At 43.2% G+C, this 15,886-nt stretch overlaps 1 protein-coding gene across 1 annotated transcript; it reads left to right on the plus strand.

Annotated features, from left to right (window-relative positions):
* The first annotated feature begins 12,973 nt into the window (after window positions 1-12,973).
* Window positions 12,974-15,673, plus strand: LOC142256713 (zonadhesin-like). The gene is made up of 5 exons (XM_075328565.1): window positions 12,974-13,047; window positions 13,464-13,621; window positions 14,469-14,744; window positions 14,928-15,178; window positions 15,583-15,673. The coding sequence occupies exons 1-5, from the start codon at window positions 12,990-12,992 to the stop codon at window positions 15,671-15,673; spliced, it is 834 nt and encodes a 277-aa protein (XP_075184680.1). The 5' UTR covers window positions 12,974-12,989.
* Window positions 15,674-15,886: the final 213 nt, after the last annotated feature.

Raw genomic sequence — 15,886 nt, forward strand, 5'->3', positions numbered from 1 at the left:
CAGCACTCCCTAGTCTAGTCCTACATGACAGACCTGGGAAGTCATTCTCCTCCAGTTCTTTTTCCCTCAGACATGTGGCCAATATGGCCGGTCTAAGCTAGAAGCGACTGAAGACACCTCAGACACTTGCTTCGTTCCTTGCCCTTCACTAGGACCTGTCTCTCTCGGTCACTTGTTTCTTTGGTGATTGCGCTCACCCGGCTCCACTATATCGCTCAGTCATCTTTCTCAGCTATTCCTTGGTCACATTATCCTATGTAATGGTCTCCCTCTCTTCAGGACACCCACATCATGCGGCACCGCTGCTCCTCAGACCGAAGGTCTGGTCCTGTCACAGGTTGCACCCTAACTGACATTACCCCAGAAACCATCCCTGTCCATCAGCAATAGCTCCTCCCCTTTTAGGCTAATCTAAACTGTTGCTGGGCCAATTCATCTGCAGACCTACAAGGGCCAGTGCAAAACATTCATCAGGAGAAGAAAAACCGTCTAATTTAGTAAAAAATCACATGTCAAGCTTTAAGTGGCTCCCTCTGATAGAAAGCAGGTACTGCAGTGACAGCTCTTCAGCCTGTAGGGATGAGATCACCTACCTTGCAGGGGTTTTTTTTATTTATACTTGGAACATATTTAATTCTCCACCTTCCAATGTGAGATGAGGAAACTGTTGTAACACTTCCTCCTGTGCATGGCTTTATACATCTGGACATTTCAATTTTTTTTTTTTTGTGACACAAGTGCTAAAGGGATAAAATTCCTCATTGGCAGAACATATGACAATGCTTCAGTCTGAATCAATATAAATCTTACATTATAGTTCCATATTTCTTTTACAAAGTTATTGTCTATTCTGGTGCTGACCACTAGAGGGCGCAACCTAAAATTTAGGTTGAGAGAAACAGATTTTAATAAAAGGAAAGATGGTGGGAGGGAAAGGACACAATAAAAAGAGGGAAGGGGTAGACAACAGTACACAAGTGATGTCATGGTCTTCATACAATGAACATATATTCTATTTTTTTTCAATCATTTTTCCAAGAGCCATAATTTTCCCAATACGTAAATTTATGATGTCTTGCAGGACCAGTTATAGTTATGAAAAAACCATAATTTCATCATATGAAAAATAAAAAAAACAAATGAGATGAAATGGTGAAGAAAAAAAAATGCATGACATTTATTTTTTTGGATTCTGTTCATTGTATGCTAAAAATGACCACACTTTTTCTGATTAAACTTTTAGATTTTGTTTTTACATATTCTGGTGGGGGGGGGGAAAAAATCTGTAACGGTGGAATTTTGTTTTTAATTTTTTTTTTTTTTTTTTTTTTTTTATACACAGCATGTTGACATTTTTATTACTATTTTGGGGTACATACTTTTTTTTTGCAGTTTTCGGGGGAGGGTGGGAGATATAAGTTGATAGAAAAAAACATTCTGTCACTTTTTTTTTTTTGGCATTTACCAAATCCTTTCAATTTAACCACCTAAAAATGTATTCTGCAACCACACTGCAGATTATAATTAAGTTTTAAAAACTGCATCAAAACAGTAAAAACCCATGGGTTTTGGGTTGGGTTGTGCATTCAAAAAGTTAATTTACCGCAGTCTTTGTAGGTGAAGGAAAGAGACAGTGGTCTTTCTCCTGAACCAACTTTTCCTGCGGCTTCGCTTTTTTTTTTTTTTTTTTTTTTTTTTTTTTGTTTTCTTCACTTGTAATTTTAAAAAGGTGAATTCTAAACAAAACCGCCTAATGGAGACACAAAAGACTGAGTCTGTGATAGTGATGTCCTCTTACATTACTGTATTGGCAACTTTGTAGCAATTTTTCACAAACATTCCATCCACAATCCTGAAAATGTTTGCACATGGCCCAAATTATTCTCAAAAGCTCAACTCTCAAACTTGATGTCGTTGCTCCACAAATTGAGCAAAAAAACTCAATATGAACACACCCCAAGATTATGAGCACATAAACTAAGTTTTCTTGTGCAAAACGTTCCTCCTTTTGAGGAGTTTTCTGCTGTTCTGGTTCCTCGAGACTAGAAGAGGGGTTTTGTTTTGTTTTTTGTTTCCTGAGCCTTCTGATTGGTTAATCTGGAGCAGATTCTTCAGAGAAGTGACTTGCATTTTTTTTTAATTAGTACTTTTCTAAATATGAACTGGAAAAGCAAAACGGTCAGACTGGAGGACATGAATTGCAAAGTGGTTAGAAGTGAAAAGGAGTCTTGCAAGTTTTTTAAGCAATTTTTAAACAAGTTTTAATTAAACTCTTACAAAGCATTTCAAAAACTCTTCAAAATTACATTAGTAAATAGAAAACTGTTCAAAAACTGAGTTCATGCTCAGCTTCTACATGAAAAACTGCAAAAATAAAGACTCTGAACCCAGCACAAGGAAGAAGCACTTCCTAAACTGATATTCACTTCAACACTCAGTATATTCAAAGAATTACAAAAAGCTGAAATGCCGCTCTGTCAGCGGTGCAATTGGTTTGGAAACTTCAAATTAAAGTGCACTTTTTAATGTGTGTTTTTGGTGCAGCTTGTGACCCAAATATGCCTGTCTATCCCTGTCCCAGCAAAGTCAATGAGAATTGGGAAAGTTCTGTGCGCACGGTGCCTTTTTTTTTTTTTTTTTCGTTTCCCTTGTGTGCAGAATAAAAGAAGCAGCATGTCAATTGTTGTTGCACTTTTTTCTGTTTTGTATCCCTTCCAGTGATTACTCTGAGTAAAAAAAAAAAGCATGGCACAAAAACATATAAAAAATGCACTAAGAGCGCACCAAAATATGTACCAAATATGCACCAAAAACGCACCAAAATATGCATCAAAAACACACCAAAATATGCATAAAAGGTGCACCAAAACGCACAAAAAATGCACTAAACAAAGTCACCAAAAGCACACCAAAAAAGCACCAAAATATGCACAAGAAATGCACCAAAACACATCAAAATATGCACAAGAAATGCACCAAAATCACACCAAAATATGCACAAAAAATGCACCAAAGTAAGCACAAAATATGCACAGAAAACACACCAAAATAAGCACAAAAAAATGCACCAAAAAAAGCACAAAAAAGTCACCAAAAACACCAAAATATGCACAAAAAATGCACCAAAATAAGCACAAAATATGTACAGAAAACACACCAAAATATGCACAAAAAGTGCAACAAAAACACACCAAAATATGCACAAAAACGCACCAAAACCACACCAAAATAACCACAATAAATGCACCAAAAATACATGCATTTTTGGTGCCTTTTTCTGCCACAAAGTGCAGATTTTGGTGCAGAAAATTTCCGTACCAAAAACTCAGCATGCACACATAACCTTAGGTTCAGGTTCTTGGTAAATACATTGCCTCATGGTATCTAGAGGCTTTGGTATTGTGATAGTTAATACATTAACTAGCAAGCAATTATGAGTTAATTGGAGGAGCCTTATCAGCCGCTCAGGCACAGGAGGAACTATGCTTTGTGAAGGCTGTGGACAGTTGGTCTGTGGCCCCCACTAAGGTAAGTGCTGGTTCTGGTAGGGACATGGGCTGTTTCTTTTGAGACCTCTGAATGGGTTTAGGCCTTGTGCACAACATAGACCATGTATGGTTTGGATGCTTTGTTGTCCTTTGTGCATGGAGATACGCCTGGTTTAGTAGAGCCATTACCTTCAGCTTCCATGTGGTGGTTCAGTCTTGTGTGCATGTGGCTCTGAATCTTCCATACTCCTGTAGGGAGGACTCCATATGTTGCTGATCAGGTCTCCTTATTCTTTAGCCCTGGGCAGGAGCTGTAGACTCTTGTGCAATGTCTTGACTGCAGTAATTCTTGTCCTGTTCCCTGGTGTCCCTTTACTGTCTACATCTCTCCTTTTTTACACTAGAACTTCTTGGTTTAATAGTTGAGAATCGTGAATCTGATCTAAATCCTTCTCCCAACACCCCTGCTCTGTAATTAGCCAAAGACCAATGTTCTCCGATGGCTCCTCTGATCCATGTTCTTTCGTCAGGCTTGATATTTTGCACTCTGTATTTGCATTGATGTCTTCTCTAACTCCTTGTGTTCATGCTTTTTAGTGATGGATCTCAAGCTGTTACTATGCGCCTGGACCTTCCTGTGCCTTGGTGGTAAGTGTTCCTTCAGTGCCGTCCATGACCCATATTAGAGTATCTTTCTATGGTCCTGTTGATGCCCTCAACATCCATATAGGTTCATAGACTAGGGTCTACAGCATGGGTGTTAAATTCGAGACCTGAGGGCCAAATCTGGCCCACCACGTTATTTTATGTTGCCAGTAAAACCCAGGTGTTTTTACTCTGGTGTTTGGCAGGAAAAGAGTGCATGTGCTAGAGAAGCTGTCATGTTCAGTAGATATTAGCCGGTTTGGGCTCCAGGTAGACGTCATTTCCATCACGTGTTGTTGGGATCGCTGTCTGGTCCACAGCGCTCTGTTCAATAGGGTGGCTGTGAGTCGGGAGAGATGGGGTGCATAGTCCCTGCCTGTATCAATGCTGCAGATGAGAAAGGGGCAAAGGGTGGTGGAATTTTGAAGGGGTGGATGTAGTGAGACTGGGGGTCTATAATCGGGGGGGAAGCTTGTGGTAGGATCTATGCCCCAGTCACCCCCCCCCCCCCCCCCCTCCTTTTTTATAGCTCTTGGCAAGTTTGTACAAGCATGGACTGCAATACATAATGTTGCATGAGCCCTTACAATTATACGTGGCCCTTTGAAGGCAACCATAATGCTGACGTGGCCCTTAGTGGAAGTTTGACACACCTGGTCTATAGGTTAAAAATTTGCCACTTTTCCCTCTCTCATGGCAAGCTGCCTGGACAGTCTGCAGTCTTCACTTTGAGTAACTGGTGGCCCAATTTTACCCATAGTGCTAACTTACCCCCAACACCAAACCCTTATTGCCAATCCTGTAGAGTACCCCATAAGTTTCAGCCACTCCTAAATCTACTGCCCAGCCCCCAATAAAATCCATGACTGCATGGTTTTCCCCAAAATGTTTAGATCTTGCTTTTACGTACAATGTTGATCCTTATTCTGGCTAACACATCTCTCTCCTCTTCAGGCTTTTCTGCGTCTGAGAGCCCAGGCACGGATTTTGCCTTGGTTCTTATGCAGAATGTTCTCCCCATCGGTGGTAAACCACATCTGCAGCTTCTCCTCACGTCTTTCTTCCCTGACACGATAGCGGACATCCGGATGCCCAGAAGATCTTACAGTACAGTAGTTTCTCTACCCACTGGGATTCCTACACCTTTCGATCTACCAGGAGAAGCTGAGCTTTTTGGTTCTGCCAGATCAAATATGACCATCCGTGTCCTATCCAACAAGCTGGTGTCTGTGGTGGCCATCAATATGCTTTATTCTACTGGTGTAACTGTTGTGTCTCCAATATCTGATTTGGGAAATGAATACTACATAATGACCCCAGACTCTACTCCAGAAGGTGACCTTAGCCAGATGGCGATAGTTAATGGCCCAAAACCAAACTTTGTCTCCATCCTGTTGACGAGTGTCGTTCACCTTGATGATGCCACTTACTTACGTGGTGAGCAACTCAATCTAACTCTTGCCCCTTGGGAATCTGTACAACTCCAGAGTAATGAAAGCTTGACCGGTAGTCATCTTGTATCAGAAGAGGCTGTGGCCGTGTTTACTGGACTGGCTTGTTCCGGAGACCCAGAACTGTGCAACCAGATATACATCCAGATTCCTCCAACTACTGCTTGGGGTTCAAACTTTATCCTTCCACCTCTGCGAGCACCAAGTCTTAGTCACCTAGCCATCCTGTCAGCTAATGACACCATAGTGAAATTTCTCCATGGAAATGACACAACAGAAATGGCAGTATCACCTGGGATGATGGAAAGATTTGAGGTTGACCCAACTAGCCCCCTACTCATCCACAGTCCTGAGAAAATCCTGGTTTACCTTAATTTTGGCAAAATCAATAGTTCGGCTGGTTCTAGTGTTCTCTATCGTCTTCCACCATTGGAGAAGGCTTGTGTTGCATATGCACTAATGTCCCTTGAGGGCTACACCAACGAAGTTCTCCTGGTTGTCAATGTAAATGCTCGGGAAGGGCTGGAACTGGACCATAAACCTATTCATGGATTGGAATGGGAAAGTATTAATGAGACTGACCTTGTATATGCAAATCTTCCTCTAAGTGATAAGGGCTACCACCTTGTATCGGATGCTGGACACGACTTTGGTTTGGCCACAATTGGTTCGGGAAAGCTGGGTTCTTATGTATTGCCTGGAATCTGCTTGAATAAAGGTAAGGGGGTCGATATGGCTCAGTTTTGTGGAGGAGGGGGGGGGGGGGTGTTGGGGTTTGTCAAACACTTGTTTCCCAAAAAGTTTAGCCTTGGATGACACCACACTGGGCACCTGTTACAAAAAATTGGGCAGGGGTAAAGCATTAGTCCATACTTGGCCTACTGCATTCTCCTCTATAGGTCCACCTGTAAAATGGTGGATGGATCATCTGTTTTGTCAGTGCTGTTATGACCCATCTTGTCCATGATGGCCTTCTGTAGGCAAACTCAAGTGGCTGCTTAATGAGCCAGTACCCCAAATTTTTCATGAGCCTAGCAATGTGACTATGGATGGTTCCTATTCCATAAACCATAAAATTGAGAATGGTTAAACTTTAACACCCAAGTTGCGTGTAGTCTGGACTTTCAGTGCCATCTAGCCATGATTTGGCAACTGAAGAAACTGGGAAATGGCAATCTAGAATTGGTGAAGGATGAATCACATACAATTGGCTTCTAATACATGGGTGAGATGTTAATGGGTTGACACTTGGTAGCTCCACTCTTCTTCAATTATGGGGCTCTCGAGGACATTAGTCCAAATGTCATTGCTAAATTAGCTTTTCTAGAAGATGGGTGACCCATCAGTAAAAGCATATTCTAGTATCTATTGATGGACAATGCAAAGTCTAAAGCAGTTGGCCTTTCTCAAAGGTATTGGCCATCACTGATCTAATATATGGCTGATTAAAAAATGGTCCAATATCAGCAGTTGTCTTGTGACCCTAACTGTTTTTTCTTTTAGAATACCTTCTCTGTGGGTTTGAGTGCAAGGATGACCTCTGCAACACTCCCGGAGACTCGGCTAGTTGTGTTTCACTGGAGCCTCCGACATGCATGGCCTGGGGGAATATGCAGATGTTGACCTTCTATGGAGCCCACATGCTGGGATCTGGATTCTGTCCACAAATCCTCCTTTATTCTGAAGGCGATGACTTGAGTCTGCTGCCATTTAGTGTGGAAAGAGACCCTGGTTCTGACGTGAAAGTACGACTAAGGGTGTTTGGCCAACTTTTGGAGATCTCCACTACACAGCCTGGAGTAGTCTATGTAAGTAATGAAGATCTTTTTTTTTCACTTGACCTATGACTTGGTATTGGGGGAACAATTTAACTTCACTCCAGCTCATCAAAAAAGTAGATTTTGCTACAGGTCACTCTTCTTCGGCTTGTGGTGACCTTCATGATTCAGCTTTAATTGTAAGACTCATGCCTGCATTACATGGTACAGTCAGCTGGTATTTTGGGTAGGGGTACACTTGGTCAAATGTTGGGAAACAGAGGCTGGCATTACTTGTAACCCCAAAACCAGAGGCATAATGACAATGGTTGCAGAGATCGCCACTGCAGCCAGGTGCCGGGGGGCCCACCAGCCCCTGTTTCAGCTAGACGTTCATCCAGCTGAAATACATTGCAGCACAGGGACCTACTGGGTTTCTGCACTGCAATGTGCTGGCCACCAATTAAGGCCATGAATATTCACTGCTCACCACGCACATGGGTAACAGCATTGGCAGTTGTCAGCCCATTCTGCAAGTGGCCACATGAAACTGATGTCATGCGCTTCGCCACTTAAACGCTGGTCAGTTGCAGCATGCCGGGGGAGCATACAGAAGGAAAGTACAATCTTGTTTTGCTTTACTATATTGGGGGGCTATATACCAGGATAGGAGCATATATACCAGGATGGGGCCATATATACTAATGTAGGAATGGGGGGGTCATACACCAGGATAGGGCTACGATGTCGACATATACCAGGGAGGGGGACATATTTACCACAAAGTAGCACAGGTTGGGGGACATTACTACACAATACAGGGAGGCAATGTTTGTCTTTATAGGGTCTAGAATGCTACAATGGCACATGCATATGGGGTGACCCCAGGCTCAAACTGGGCACCAGGGCCAATCATGTATAAGTTATGCCACTGCCCAAAACCTTTTGTGGGTTTAAATCTCAAATCTTGACTTGTGGTTGTACCCATGAAACGCATCTTTCTATAGACTTCCATAGAGGGCTACCTGTAATCTTAGATTAAATGGCTTTATCTTCTAAAGGGCTTTTAATCTGTTTTTCCAGGTCCATGATAAAAAGCTGCATACCCCAATAATACTTCATGATGGGAACCTGACTATTGGGCGTCATGGACTCTTGGCCACCATTGTGAATGCCTCCTTCGGTCTACATGTTATAATTGGCGACAATGGTTTCCTCCACCTTCAAATTGCTCGACGTTATTACCCAGGTGTATCTGGAGACTGTATTGCCCAAGGCTCCAAGGAAATGTTGGCCTCAACTGGATCCAGACTTCTCCCCCCACAACTGATTTGTGAGCCCATGATTGAGGTGCACTTGCAAGGATGTGACGCTACGATAGTGGATGACTCGCGTTGTCAAATAATGGCTGAGTCTGAGATCTTTCAGTCTTGTCACTTGTCCTTGGATCCAAAACCATTCATCGTGAGCTGCCAAGGGGAAGTCTGCACTGGGGGCTCTCCATGTGGATCCATTGAGTTGTATGCTCTGGCTTGTGATATTAATGGGGTCCACCTCATGGAATGGAGAAATATTACCAATTGTGGTAAGTAACTGTAAAGAGGAGTAGACTTGGCTCTTCAAACAAGTTCTTTGCACTAATTCTTCCAACTCTTGCAGGTCTACAGTGTCCCATCAACAGTCACTATGAAAGCTGTCCTTCAAGCTGCCAAGCCTCTTGTTCAGAAACCCAGGTCTTCGATTGTGATGCCAGCTTGTGCTATGAAACATGTCTATGTAATGAGGGCTACGAGCTCAGTGTTGGGAGCTGTGTCCCAGAAGAGGAATGTGGCTGCTTCTGGCAAGGAAGCTACTATCCGAAAGAAGAAAGCTTTGGCCAAAACTGCAGCCAGGAGTGTCACTGTAATGGAAGTAACATGACGTGCTACCTTACCGAAGGCTGCGGTGTGGGCTACAACTGTGAGCAGGATGGTGGTGTATGGTCCTGCGAACCATTGCACTCAATGTTATGTAGTCTATATGGAGACTCTCACTACATAACCTTTGATGGTCAAGCCTACAACTTCAAAGGGTTGTGTGACTCAAGAATGGCCGGTGTCTGTCCAAATAGCACTGATCTGATTAATTTTGAGGTCCATATAGTCCAAACTCCCGTGGGAGCAATCATTGAAGCTGTGAATGTCACCGTGTATGGAAAAACTATAATATTCAGCCCAGACTACAAGGGGAAAGTAAATGTAAGTATACTTATTTACTAAACTACAAAACTTGGTCACTAATGAACTGAAATGTGAACTTTCTCTTCTCTAGGTGGATGGCACTCTGGTTCATACTCCATATATAGTTGGTACCAGTCTTCAGGTCTACAGGAATTTCCTCGATGTCTTGGTCCTGCAGACGGACTTTGGGTTGGCGGTTTCCTTTGACTGGATGAAACGTCTTCTGATCATGGTTCCGCACTCTTACAAGGGCTCACTGTGTGGACTCTGCGTTTCTGAGGTCAACTCGGAGTCACCCAAGGCTTCTTGTGAGGAGTCTTGTCAAGGCATTTGTGCTAATTGTTCCAGTGACCTTTTTCTTGAGGCCACCAGTACCTGTGGCTTAATGAAGGATCCTCTGGGAGCTTTTAGAGTCTGCAATCAAAAAGTTGATCCACAAGCTTATTTCGAGGCATGCGTTAATGATCTGTGCTCTGGTGTCTTCCATTGTGTGCCTTTTTATGCCTATGCTGCTGCATGTTGGGAAGCCAGTGCTGAGGTTGGCCCATGGTCATCTTCAATAAACTGTGGTAAGAAGCAAGTGGGTTTTTTAAACTTGATCCTCTAGGAAAGATCTAAACTTTAATCTAATGTCTTAGTAATCTGACAGCTCCAGAGTAGATGAGTATTTGGCTTATTTGACCCACCTCAATCCCAATTGCTCCTCATGGAAAAAAGTAGTCCATTAATCTTCAAGCATGAGTACAGTGGTGGCATAGGTTCAGTAGAAGGCCTAGCCTTGAGGCTTAGATGCTGTGCTGCCAATTGAGCCATTGGTAATGGAGACTTGTACAATCACAAATCTAATGACCCTAAATGTGACTGTCCAGCTTCTACAATTTTGCAGCTTATCCTTAAATGATAAATGAGTCTAGTGGAGGTCCATCTCTTGCCACCCCTTCCAATGAGCTGCAGAAGGACTGCCATGCCTCAACAGAGTTCCTTCTCCCATCCCTCAAATTCTTAATTGTAGTCTTGATTTGTTCCTTCCTTCCTGTTCTTGCTTTTCCAGGTTATGAATGTCCACCAAACTCCACTTATACAAGGTCCCAAAGGTGCATTTCTGACTGTCAAAGGACTTGTGAGATTGGCCTTCCCTTAACATGTGCCCTCCAATGTCAAGAAGGTTGTCAATGCAATACAGGCTACATGCTCAGCGGGGACACGTGTGTTCTTCAAGATGACTGTGGATGCAGTTCAGATGACCAATATTGGAAACGTGGTGACACCTTCTATGATGAACAGTGTGAAAACCAATGCTACTGTTCAGAAAGTGGGCTTGAATGTAAAGGTACCAGCTGCACCTCAGAAGAACAGTGCGACAACATCATGGGTGTCCGGGCTTGTTATCCTACATCGTCAACCTGCTCCGTGTTGGGCCGATACTATCACACCTTCGATGGCTTGAGTTATCCTGTAAACAAGAATTGTCTGTATGTGATGTCCATTGTCACCAGCGCTGATAAGGTCAACTTTGAAGTCCTGTTGAAAAGGAAAATGAGTGGGGAAGTGCCAAGTGTTCAAGAGGCCATCTTGAATGTTTATGGCTATACCATAGTATTAAACCTGAACAATGAAGGAATTGAGGTAAGAACACCACCTATCGGTCATTAGTTCTGCTCATGAGGGACATCCACTCAAAACTAAGAACTTTTCTGACTTTGGTTGCTCAAACCAACACCACTCCATAGTAATGCCATCCTCTGTATAATCTGGCCTCCATGGTGTCTTCGTGTGTAGACTCCTCTGCAGGATATTGGCTTATAGATGGGAGTGATGGTGGTCTTTTACTAGTTAATAACTTGTATCTTTCATTCTAGGTCAACGGTAATCTGACAACTCTTCCCATGGACTTGGACAGCCGAATCTTTGGCTATGGAAACAGCACGGACATAATTTTAGAAACGGACTTTGGTCTCAATTTAACCTTTGACCCTTCTACAGTTTCTCTTACAATCCCCCTGTCTTATGCAGGAAGGGTACGTGGGCTTTGTGGCAATGCAAACACACTGGCCGATGATGACTACGATGGCTTGCCCGTTGACAAATTCCTTTCTTCTTGGCGCTCCTATGCAGACAACACTGCTTGTGAAGAGACCTCAGATAACGCCCCCTCTGATATGTTGCCATTTGATGCAAACCAGTACTGTAAGCTTATACTGGAACCTGAAGGCCCTTTCCGAGACTGTCATGTCATCATTGATCCTCAAGGCTTCTATAATGATTGCATGTCTACTGAGAATGGAGACGTTGATTCAGTCTGTGACAGTGTAGAAAACTACGACAAGGCATGCAAGGAGGCTGCAGTGACGGTTTACTCATGGAAGAGCGAGACCATATGCCGTAAGTTGACTCAGTTGTGACTAATGCTTGGTTTGACTCTTTCTAACCTCCTCGATATTACATTTACAGAACCTGATGGTCCTCCAGTCACAACATCACGTACAACAGCTCAATCAATGCCCTATAGGACAGATCTAGGATGTCTTCATGATGTGGTCCCAGCAACCTGTCGGTCTTTGGGTAAAAGCACCTGTTTGTTCCAATCTTCGAGGCACGTGACTTTGTTTGAGGACATCAACTCTCCCATAAAATGCAACTTGACTCTGGCCAATATCTGTCGTGATGATGCTGCCTTGGACTCGTTCTCAGTGTCTGTTCACTATGCGGTTATTGGGGACCAAAGAACAGACAGTCTTCATGTTGAGGTGTATGGGTTGAACATTGTCTTGCCAGCCAACTGGGAAAATGGTTTGTGGGTAAGTGATGCAAACAGGTCATAACTTTTGTCCAATACTCTGGATTTGGCCCAAAAGTCATCTAATCTGTTCCTTACATCAAAATCTTCATGTGGCTTATCCCTTGCAAACCCAAAGGGATTGGGTATATCCATATCTTATCTTGTTTCCTCAGGTCATCAACATGCCGATTGGTCTCTCCACATGTCTCATTCCTGGCAAACTCCAGATAAGGCAAGAAGGCCCTGATTTAATTTTGGATGCCGTCAATGGTCTTATTATAACCTACAACCAGAATGGACTTGTCCATATTCACATCCCATCTGGTTACCAAAATTATATATGTGGTCAATGTGCTGAGAAGGATCCCCATGACATCAGGGTGAAGTTTACAAGCGAAGTATCAAGGAATTATTCGGATAACCAATGCCTTATTAGTGTAACTAAGGAGCCATGGGCCACTGACGAAGATGGCGTCACCAGCCCCAGCTTCTGTAGTCTGCTCCTGGAGAAGGATGGTCCATTTGGTAAATGCCATAGGATCCTCAAGCCTGAACATTTCTACGATTCGTGCCAGTTTCATGTGTGCCAAGAACTTCAAACCATTGGAAATGGTGACTCTGCTGCCTGTCGTGCCCTGGGGGAGTACGTTATGATGTGTCAGTTACACCGTGTGGTCATCAAGCCCTGGAGAAACGAGAGCTTCTGTCGTAAGTCTACAACTTCATTTTGCTTAGGTCATAGTCTCAGGAAACAAGGTGCAATTTTATTATATATATATATATATATATATATATATATATATATATATATATATATATATATATATATATATATATATATATATATATATATATATATATATTAGCATCTGGGGTTTGCAGCGGTAGGCTTGTCATTGAGAAACTGGATTTGGTAGTGATCCGAAATCTGGGTTAGTTGAAGGCCCAATGGGTTAGAGTGTGATCTATAACCAGAGAGGGCTTGAAGGCCCAAATCAGTTTTTGATAAATACATTCACAAAAAAAGTACTCTTTAGCAAGAAGACCAAGCTGGGTGGTCCTACCAATATGGCTGTGTACTGGGGGGGTTGTAAACTCATTACACTTTTGTCTTCTCGTCCTAGCATATAAATGTCCTTCACCAGCACCCTACGAGCTCTGCACAAAAACCTGCATTCGGTGTGAAAATGGAAAATGCACGGACCACTGTCTGGAAGGCTGCAACTGTGGCAAAGGCTACTACTGGAATGGAGTGAACTGCGTTAGGGCTGTGTGTCCCAAGGTGAGGCATATTGGACAGGCGCCTGTCCTTCTATTGACTGCCCAATAGTTTGGGAGGTGTTTAGGGTATTTCACTCTCACTTGACATGGGCTGGTGAGGACAGATGCAACTGGCTTACTTGGCAGTATAGCCTTTAACTTAAAGGGAGTGTCAGCAGGTTTTTGCTATGTAATCTGAAGACCGCATGCTAAGGGGTTACAAAACAACTATGCCTCATCATGCTGTGTGCGGTTTACTTAACCACCGGGTGATTAAGCCTTTTGCTTATCATTGCTGGACAACAATCTTATCCAGGGCAGTCCAGCCTCACTGTCAATGTACAATCTCCATAGAGAGCCTGATGTGGACGGGAGCAACTTTCCCAGATCTGCTACTTTATTAAACGGCTGTAGACAGTAATCTAAGTGATACACTGTTGCATTCAATCTCTGTCAACATGTTATCAGATGAGGTTGCAAAAATTCTGCTGACAATCTCACTTTTTAAAGCTCATGGGCAATAATACAAGCTTGCAACCAGGGCTCCAACTAGAATATCTTTAATTTGCCTCCTCATTTAGGCTAAAGTGGCTTCAACCAATGGGGGTCCAGGTGACCCTGCCCCAGCTTCTCAAACAATGACCTCCTATACTGGGTTGGTTGTATCCTGCCCATTTTGGCAGGTAGTTCTGATGTAGCCCTCATGGGCTCAAATAAGTAGGAGGTGCCTAGTTATCGATCTCTAACTTAATGAAGGATTTGCCATAAATCCAACAATAGCGGGAGGGCTAGCTCCAGAAGACACTAGTTGTCCTTTATACTTCCAGTCTTGTCCTTGTTATGAATTTCAACAATGACTTCTCTTGTAGAAAACTTCTCCAGTTGAACCAAAGCCCCTGGACTGTGACAATGACTCAATATCGCAAGGAAGCTGCCACTTCTGTAGACTAGGTTACCAACAAATCTCCACATTTGGGAATATTTCAAGCCCCCTGGAAGGCAATGGTGTGTATGATGTAATAAGGAAGTGTGACTCGTCTGCTCCGCAATGGCTGAGGGTCGCTCTAAGTCTACAACCTCAACCCGTGAAGCTCTTCATCTTCTACGAACGGAACTTCATCACCATTAACTCTGCAGACGTTTGGGTGAGTGGCACATCGGAGAAGGGCTGTGTAGAGGTCTAGGGATCTTTATCTGGTCTTGGGTAAAACCTTTTTGACCACATTGGATCCAAACCGTGAACATGTAAGGTCAAATTTTGCCCAAATATTCCAACTTCTTAGTAGTTTAGTTCATGTGTCCTAATCCCTAGATCTTTGTCCTTCCAGGTGAATGGTCAACTGGAGACTCTTCCCATCACACTGGATCCAGAACTGTCAATGACTAAATCTGCCAACGTCATGAGTCTTAGCCTCCCTGGTACCTTCACCATTTCATTCAGTTCTTCTGGAGAGCTCGAGATTGAGGTGACGGAGTCCTTCTCGACAGAGCTGTGCGGGGCTTGTGCCTTTGGAAACCTGTTCCCGAGTCATAGTCCGATCTTCTCTCTGGAGGCTTGGCGAGCAGAAGACTTGGCATGGTAATTGTAAAGAGAATGTAGCGGGACATTGAATGTCACCATGCCAAACATGTTACTTATTGCAAATTTTTCTTTTCTCCTCTAGAGAAGTGATTCCGGCAAACCTTGACTTTCATTAAACCTAAATTATTTAAAAATTGACTTGTGGTTTATGTTCCTTGGTATCTTCATATGGAGATGGATTTTCTATATCTTCTCATGGGATGTGCAGGTGATGACAAGGCCTAGGTCTTGTTGTTCTAAACTGGAGGTGGTCTGAATCTGAAGGTGGTGGGGACTGAAAAAGCTGACAGCAGGGTGGAGACATGTGTAAAACTAGGCACTGTAAATGCTGAGGGTTGGTTGAGCTATTGAACTCCAAGGCTTATGGTGCACCATGACTTTTGGTGCCTGCTCTCGTGTAGTTGCAGCTACGTCATTTCAGTTGTTCCTGTTTCATGTTCTGCCAGCTGTAATATGAACTACGTCATGATGGCTTCAGGAGTCAGCACATGACCCTGTGGTTTTATGGCAACCATCAGCTTCCTGTGATTGTATCATGGGGCTTCCGCTGGCAGTGGGGGAAAGGTGCATTCCCACTTTAAATCATGCTGTCACATTTTCACAACATGATTTAAGGGGTTAACAGGCACAGGTGGATCACGGATCCACCTGCGCCTGCAAGTTGCATATGTCTGCTGTACAAATCAGCAGGAATCACCACCAGCT

This window comes from Anomaloglossus baeobatrachus, chromosome 11 (genome assembly GCF_048569485.1).
Source record: "Anomaloglossus baeobatrachus isolate aAnoBae1 chromosome 11, aAnoBae1.hap1, whole genome shotgun sequence".
NCBI classification, from domain to species: Eukaryota; Metazoa; Chordata; class Amphibia; order Anura; family Aromobatidae; genus Anomaloglossus; species Anomaloglossus baeobatrachus.